The sequence below is a fragment of the Pundamilia nyererei genome, unplaced genomic scaffold, assembly GCF_000239375.1.
Source record: "Pundamilia nyererei isolate P.nyererei 1_Seehausen unplaced genomic scaffold, PunNye1.0 scaffold00126, whole genome shotgun sequence".
NCBI lineage: Eukaryota > Metazoa > Chordata > Actinopteri > Cichliformes > Cichlidae > Pundamilia > Pundamilia nyererei.
The window spans coordinates 641,136-649,241 of NW_005187527.1; the positions used below are offsets into that span (position 1 = coordinate 641,136).

Here is an 8,106-nt window from a genome sequence, read left to right on the forward strand (position 1 = left end):
GTCAGTATATTACGGGTCGGGAGTGAGATCGGGCTGTTCCATTCATCAGTACTTAAAATTAACCGATAAAACTGCAGTAGTCAAAGTGCTGCTGTCTTTCTTTGAGTACATCTCGTTTGAATGCATTGTATGGGAACCTTCAATGGATAAAGCAAGAACGAACTCCATGAAGTGTGAGCTCCACAGTTCATGGAGTTCAGTAAGCAGAGAATTCACTTAATATATTGTACGTGTTTATGACCCTTTTTCCAAGTACAACACGTTCCAAAGCTGTACATATTTGAGCTTACTACATTTACCATAAAAGACTTGCGACTGGCCCCTCCCCCTACTTTAAGTGTGTACTGGTAGAGGTAGATGGCGTAGTTCTGCTGGAGGTTTCTTCCTGTAAAAGGGTGTTTTTCCTTCCCACTGTCGTCAAGGGCTTCATTAAAGTTGGCCATTAGATTGGTAAGGTTTGTCTGTGTTATTGTGGCGCTTCTCTACCTTACAATGTAAAGCCTTAAGATGACTGCTGTTGTGATTTGGCGCTATATAAATAAAATTTTAAAAAAATAATGGAACTGATTTAAACTGACTTAGTAGAGTGATATCATTTGAATGAATCAGGAGCATTAATAGACTTTGGAGTTTTTTAAACTAGATCAAATGATCCTAAATCAAACGTGCTCTACCCTTTCACCGCTGCTTTCAGACACTTTCATTCACAGCGCATTGCACCATTTTTACCAGTTACCTGATCTGTACAAAAGGCCAAAATAAACCATCATAACCTTTTTTTTTAATGTTTGGAGCTGAGTTTCAGTCAGGTTCCCTCTGGTATATCATTTATTCTGTGCACGCTGTGTTGATGGGTTGCACGCACCTCCTGTTTTGGTCCACCTGCAGCCACCTCTTCAGACCTCAACCTGTCTGATTCATCGCTCTCATCTCGCTTCAGTTACTGTTCGCAAGCTTCCTGCAGCTACGGCTCAAGTGCAATTTGCATTTGCCTTTTCCCACCCTTAGTTCAGAAGACAGTGAGGCTATGGCTCGCCAGCCTGTGCTGAGTCACAAACACCTACAGCCTTCCAGGATTTCTTTTAACGAAGCGCTCTATATGCACAGTTTGATCAACAGGAAACAACGGGAGGAAGGAAGCAGGGAAGAAGGAAAGAAATGCAACAGGAGAACCATATCAAACGTGTGTGCGTGTAGGCAGCAGAGCACCCGCCTGCTTTAGATGGTGAAGTGTTGATTTCTTGAAGTTACAGGGGGATTGCGTGCTGTTTTGAACAGTAGTCCTTGGATTTGACCAGGCCTCGTTGATACCAGAGAGCTCTGTAAACTTCAAATTCCAACTTCGTTCCAGTTACGAAGCACTTATGCTGCTATTGCACTTTCTCTCTCCAAACCCATGTAGCTAATCAGATTGTTTTTAGATTGTTTTCCTCAAGTGGTGTGGAATATGCCTCAGCATATGCGGGGATGATTCACCCCAGAGACATTTGATTATTTCATCCTATTCTCTGGAGTGTCCAATTTAATGAAAAGTCATTACTGCTCCAACATAATTAGGATACCCTTTGAAGAGCCATGCTCAGCTGGTTTGGACCAATCTTCAAACTGGGTTTGAAGATAGAGTTCATATTGGGTGTCTATACTTTACTATAATGTAATTTTACTTGGTTAACTAGCTTTCATTCACACACATTATACATGCATATATTCCAGCATTTCAAATTATGAGGTCAGTGAATGCACAAATAATCTTTATGAGCCGAACGCTCGTGTTCTCTAATAATCAGGCTCTTTAAACGCTCGGTTTATGACTGCTACTCTTGGATCTGTATGATGAGGGGATATACTGTTTATGGCTGTCTCAGGAACAGAAGCCCCGCCCATCTGCTGTTCAAATATGCTGTTTGCAAGGAGCAACCAGATAAATAACTGTTATTGTCAACTGAGAATCATACAAAACCACATTAGTAGAGTTCAAGGATAAAAACACGAAGGTGGAAATAAGCATAATGTTTCCACTTTAACTGTCAAACACTGCAATGGTAAGCATCCAGTGGGTGCTGTGGTTGTCTGAAAATGGTCATATTAATGAAGTTAAATGAAGGCAGTAAGTTATGCTGAGCCTGTTTAAAATCGCTGTTCCCTGACCCAAGTGGAGGAAAATATAGCATGACAAATAGCATAAATGCTTTTGCTGAGTATGAAATAGGGAGGTGGTTGGTAATCTAATGCTGCAGTAAATGCTGGTCAGATTCCTTCAGGAGAACATTTACTAAAGAAATAGACTCTGCGTTGGTGATTTAAAAGTCCTTGAACATCAGAATAACTACAGACACTCATTTGTCTGTTTCTTTTTGTGTAGATTACATAAATACTTGGTTTTGAGAGTGCGTTTGCTAAAGGTGGAAGTTAAACTGCTCTTTAACTTCTGTCTGAAAGAGGCCTCTGAGCAACAAAGAACACACAGCAGGCAGGAAGCAGGTTAATGGAGTGGGTGCAAATTGGTACTTGATTGCTGTGGTTGGCTGTTCTTTCTTTTTTTTTCCTGAATTGGACTGCTGTCACACAGTTCATGAAATGAATTGCGTGTGGGTGGCATAGGGAGCGGAAGTATTTTTCATTCTATTTTCCTCTTTTGATGTGTCACATCAGGCAAAGCATCTCTGCTGTATTTTTTTTCACATGTTCCAAGCAAAGGATGAGAATAAAAGAGATGTGGGCCTCAGCGTTTTTCTGACCTGTTGACCGTCTCCGTAATCCTGAAGATCTGCCACGAAGTCAGCCTGACTCTGCCACGTAAGCGGGTGCAGGATCAGTGCTGAAGAGGCAATTACTTTATTTTTCAGGGTGGATAAAGGCATGGAAGTAGGAGACTTTATTCAGTGTTATGAGTACTGAATCAGTATTGCATCAGAAACCATTCTTATATACATACCATGCTGTTATCACTCATAAAAGAGAGTTTTCTGCTATACCTCAGTTGTAGTAGTTGGGCTACGTTACATTAAAACTGCTCTGTCATTAATCTATAAAATGGGTGTCAGCATTTGCAACGAGAAGACTTTAAATTATGCACAAGCAACGTTGCACATAATTTAAATATTTACACCAGCCACCAGCCTGAGAGATCAGCTCTAACTTACTGCCGTGGACACAGCGTGGTTTTCTCCTCCCAGACCCAGCAGGAGATGTAGTTAAAAGGCAGCTAGCGAGGAAAAATGGCTATCTACAGTATGAGCTCTCTCGCCTCCCTCCAGCTTTACCCTCCCCGTGTGAGGAAAGGTCTGTTGAAAAGAGCGGCGGCAAACACTCTCCACAGCATGCTTCTGCCTTTCTCTCATAGCGCTCAATTAATCTAGGTGCTCAAGTGGTACAAAGTAGCTTTTGCAGTGCAGAGATCAGCCAGCAAGCTCTCACTTCATAGTGGGAACACTAGAGGAGGGAGGGGGTCTGCAGAGCGTGCGCGTCAAAATTCAAAACTCAACAGAGGCACGCATGTTTTACTCCCACTCTGCTCTACGTACAGCCCACCTAACACGGTGAATATAAAGGAGAAGTTTGGACCGGAGACCAGATTTTACTTTATTTTCTCCTAATGTGAGGATCCCAGCATATCACTGGATTTTTTCCCTCCGTTTTCACTCTCAAGCCGACCCAGTTGTGGGAGGGAAAGTGTGCGAAATCTAGCAGGACTTCTAGATCACTAAGCGAGAAAGTCTAGAGGGCATCATGGGAGCTTTAATGGTCATCTTCTCTCTTCAGCCAAAACAAAGACGCAAGACAGGTACGCAAGACTGAAGATTTGAAAATAACGAAACTATTTGCCCAACCAGTAAAGTAATGATTACTCTTTCACTGTATGATGTATTTCATACAGATGGTGTGTGTTTGTGCATATGTGTGTGTGTGTGTTGTGAAAGTTTCCTGTTAATCTTGTGTTTTCCTTTTAATCTCAAATGAATTCACGGTGCCACACCAGCAGTCCATGAAATTGACTCAAAATTCGCCGCATTTCAGTAAACGTTTGAGGCTGAACTCCACAAACTTGCTCGAGTTTTTCATTTGCTTTTCACCCGGTATTGATTTTACCGTGACAGCACACAGACACACCCACACACACACACACGCACAGCATGCCACATGCGACTCCCTGCCAACGCAGTCGCACAAGCTTATGTTACAACGTCGTATCCCTCCAATAATGTGCTGATCAGCGTCACCGTCACAGCTTGTCACTGTAACAAAACAAAAGGAAGTCCAGTCTTTATTAAAGAACAATGAAATATTCAGTGGGTGGCCAGTGGACAATAACTGACAGAGGTTATATTTAGTGGTGTAGTGGGAGAGAGACAGAATGGATGACATGTAAAGTATAGAAAGTCATATTTCACTTGGGTATTGTTGGAGGGCTTGAAAGCAAAATGAATGAGGGGCTCTATGTAACTCTCTCAAGCAATAGATCACAGAGTGTGCTCTGTAAGCACATTTTATAGAGACCTAGAAAGGAGAACATGGGATCCAGATACACACAATCTTGCAGGAGATTTATTGCATATATTGTGCCATATGCTTGCTGTACATGTATACAGTGTTTATAGCTTTTGGAAATTAACACAGAGCAAAATAGACTGCTGTGCCTGTCGATGATGGTTGTTAGTAGACTGTGATGATAAACGTAGAATACAAAATTATTATGAAAGAGTGGATTCATGGTGTCAGACAGCAGTTAAATGGGTTTTCACACTCTTAGCTTGCTGTGTTGGTAAAATCAGTTCTAATTGGCTAACTGAGCAGTTAACTGCTTACAAATGAACTTCCTGGGTTGGTTGCAAATACAGATGCACTGATTTCAGATTTAACAGATGATACTGACTTTTTCTGATCGTAATTGATTTTCCAAGATTATAACTGTTTATAAATTCACTTGTTTCCACATTTTTCCTTGTGCATTCTTTGATTGTTTGCTAATACTGAGCTTGCTAGCTTGTGGCTAGCTCTGCGCTCTTGCTAGCTTTAGCATCATCCGCTTTTCCTTTATTAGTGTCTTTAAAATGTTCAGCTTGGTAAATGTTGTTTAAGTTTCTCCTTAGGTTTGTTGCTAAATACTTTTTCATGGTGGTCTCCTTGTGGTTTACTTTTAAAAACACTTGTCCTCACTCACAGCGAACAGCTGCTAACGTGTGGCAGTGAGTCTGGGTGCGGGTATTAGCCTGCCCCGCTGTGCATGTGCGTAAAACAGACTGGTACATAATTATATATTGTATGTGAGGTTGACAGCTGGTCACCGGTCAGGCCTGAGCACTGGAAATCATCCAATCCATGTCCTTGGCTAGTCAGTCAGTGAATCTCTTAACACGTCCTCATCAGTTGGCGATCCATCTGTAAGACACAGAAATGTTTGTGCTGCAATGTAGTTACACAAACCTACTCATTTTGTAACAATCTATGATTCACAGTTAACCTGTTCATATACATACCATACCATCACGTACCACACACGTGCCGTCATCGGTTTAGACTCAAATTGGGGCAGTAAATTTTAAAATTAACATCATGTCATATTGAAAAAGAAACTAGCGACTGAGACACTTATCAGGAATTGATACTGAAGTTATGGATCAAGTGAGCAGATCTTTTTGCAGCCAGAGAAGGAACCCCCCCTTCTGGCCATTAGGAAAATTGCAAATTCAAAGCATTTCGGCATTAGCCTCTCAGACTGTAGCGGCATCTTTTACAACAATGAACCTTGAAGAGCAGCCTGCTAACTGTCCTTATTGTCAGAATTAGTTGGAGTATATCAACATGCTGCTTAACACACACTTCTTCTTCTGGCTATTTTCTTTTATTAAAAAATTAAAAATATTCATCAGAAGTTTTTTAAAAAAAAATCTAACTGTTATTAATGCAAGGAAGCTTGACAGGTCCTTTCTAACATGCTTAAATGTTCTGGGAAGTTGTGTATTGATCTCTTAATTAGTTTATCAAGTGATTAGTATTTGTATTCTAATAGAATAATTTGTTTTGCTTCTGGAAAACGAATATTTGGTAGATGTACAACAGTATAGCAATACATTAGTATCGTTACATCAGCATGATGTATAAATAAGATGTCATTTACCATTGTTAGCAGCCAATACTTTACTAGTACTGTATGTCACACCAAATGTTGAGAAACTAAGAAACAAATTTCAACCAAAACCTGGAAAAACAAAATCAGTATTGGCACTGAGCAGATTTTAATTTTAAATACTGGTATCCAGAGTTTCACAAATGTGCATCCTTAATATTTGCTGCTGTTCTGTTCTGTGGACTTTCAGTTGTTGATCAGCAAACTGAAAAAAGAGAAAAGAATAATGGATGCCTCCTTCAGAAAGAAAGTGAAAAACAAAACTACAGCTCTTACATAATCGAACAAAGCAAACCCTTTTAAACCCTTTGTTTATTCTGCAAATCCAGCTGAAACCAGTTCCACTGCTGACATTTCTGTTTCCTCAAATCATGCAACATACTGATTCATACCATAGAAGGTCTTTATATAAAGACAACATAAAAAAGATGCTCTGTCCGAGAGACCTCGGTGCTATTACACTACCCACTTTAGTATTTTCCATTAATTTTCATAGCTCCACTCATCGGCATGATAAGAGCTGATGGTCCAGTAAGTAGTCACAGGAAGTAGTCTGGCCTCCAGCTCCTTTTCAAACATGCACCTGGACCACTTTTGAATCTCCCCACAGTGTTTGAAATGTTTCAAAGATAATAGACGTTCCAGTCTCATTATGGTGTTGTTCGCTGATGTGTTTGGCCTTGTGTTCGATGTCATTTAAATCCCTCGCCTGTTTCTGTTGTTGGGAGCCTCTGCGAGTAGAGTTTGTGTAGGAGTAGCTAGGTACACTCAGAGGTAGAGCCCTTCAAATGGAAACAGCAAAACATTAACTGCAGTATGACTCAAGCTACCGCACTGAAATTAGTTCAAAACATCCTGAACTAGCGGTCTGATTTTTTTTTCTTTCTGTTTTTTGTGGACTAATTGCACCACGCAGTCTAAACTAACAAGTGATGGTTCATGTTCTCGTACTTTCCTGTGACATTTACACAAAGGGCGACAGAGATATCCAGTATCCTTCTTGTCGCTGGCCCCCTCTCCTCCCAGGCCTTCTGGTGTTTACAGAACTGAGTGGCTACTTTGGCCGACCACAGGGACAGCAGATGTCATTTTAAGGGGCAGCCGTGCCACCGATCACCATGTTTGCTCACAGCCCCGTATGATTATAGGAAAAACACATTTTTATTTATTTTATTTTTTTCTTGTAAACTGTAACTTTGTGTTTAACAAATCCTTCAGGTTCTGCTGAGCACACTGGCAACAAAGAAACATATTTAAACTAAACTCTATTAGCTCGAGCACCAGTTTGGAAATTGGTTTAATTAAAGTCATATCTGAGCAGTGCCCGTCTTCCTCCGTCTCAAAAAGACCTGCGGGAACTGTTTTTACTGTATTCATAGAGTCTCTGAGTCAAAGGCAAATCACTGTAAAATGGACTGTGTGCCAAAAGCACTTTGAGTGAATCTCATTATCTTTTTTTTCCAACCCATCTGCCACATGCACCATTTTTCACAGAACTGCTCGTCGTGTTCAGAAGTGCTGGGTGATGTCACAATGTGACAGAGAATAGAGAGAACATTCGGTATGCACATGGTTCTTTAGTCCATTGATGAGTATCACAGTACTAAGTGAAAGCTAATGAGACATCCCCTAAGGAGTCAGTTAATATGTAGTTCTGGAATGTATTGTCTCTGTGAATTATTCTGAGTGAAAAGCAGACCTTCAGAAAAGACTTGACATTCCCACTGTTAACATCTTTATGAAGTAAGGCCTAGCCTGCACTTTTTGGATGAATCTATACCGTCTCCCTGGGAAGATTATCTCAGAATGATATCTGAAAAGTGGCACTGCTTCTCATTAAGCCATGTGGCATGTAAAAGACAGAGCTATCCATATTCTCTGATATGCAAATGTACCCTCAGCTACTCTTGCAGGAGTAAATGAGGAGGAGGCGGGGGGTCACCTATGGAGTCTCTAGTTCCCTTTGGATTTCTCTTTTC

General features: G+C 40.8%; 1 protein-coding gene across 3 annotated transcripts in view; it reads left to right on the forward strand.

Moving 5' to 3' along the window:
- Positions 1-8,106, forward strand: part of kcnip4a (potassium voltage-gated channel interacting protein 4a) — a 149,068-nt gene that overhangs the window by 81,562 nt on the left and 59,400 nt on the right. The window contains exon 1 of one of the 3 annotated variants that reach the window (XM_005743000.1): positions 3,310-3,784. The exons of the other annotated variants lie outside the window; for them this stretch is intronic. Coding sequence (XP_005743057.1) covers positions 3,730-3,784 — 55 coding nt within the window. The 5' untranslated portion in view covers positions 3,310-3,729. Of the gene's footprint in view, positions 1-3,309; positions 3,785-8,106 lie in introns of those variants that run through there. 3 annotated transcript variants of the gene reach the window in all.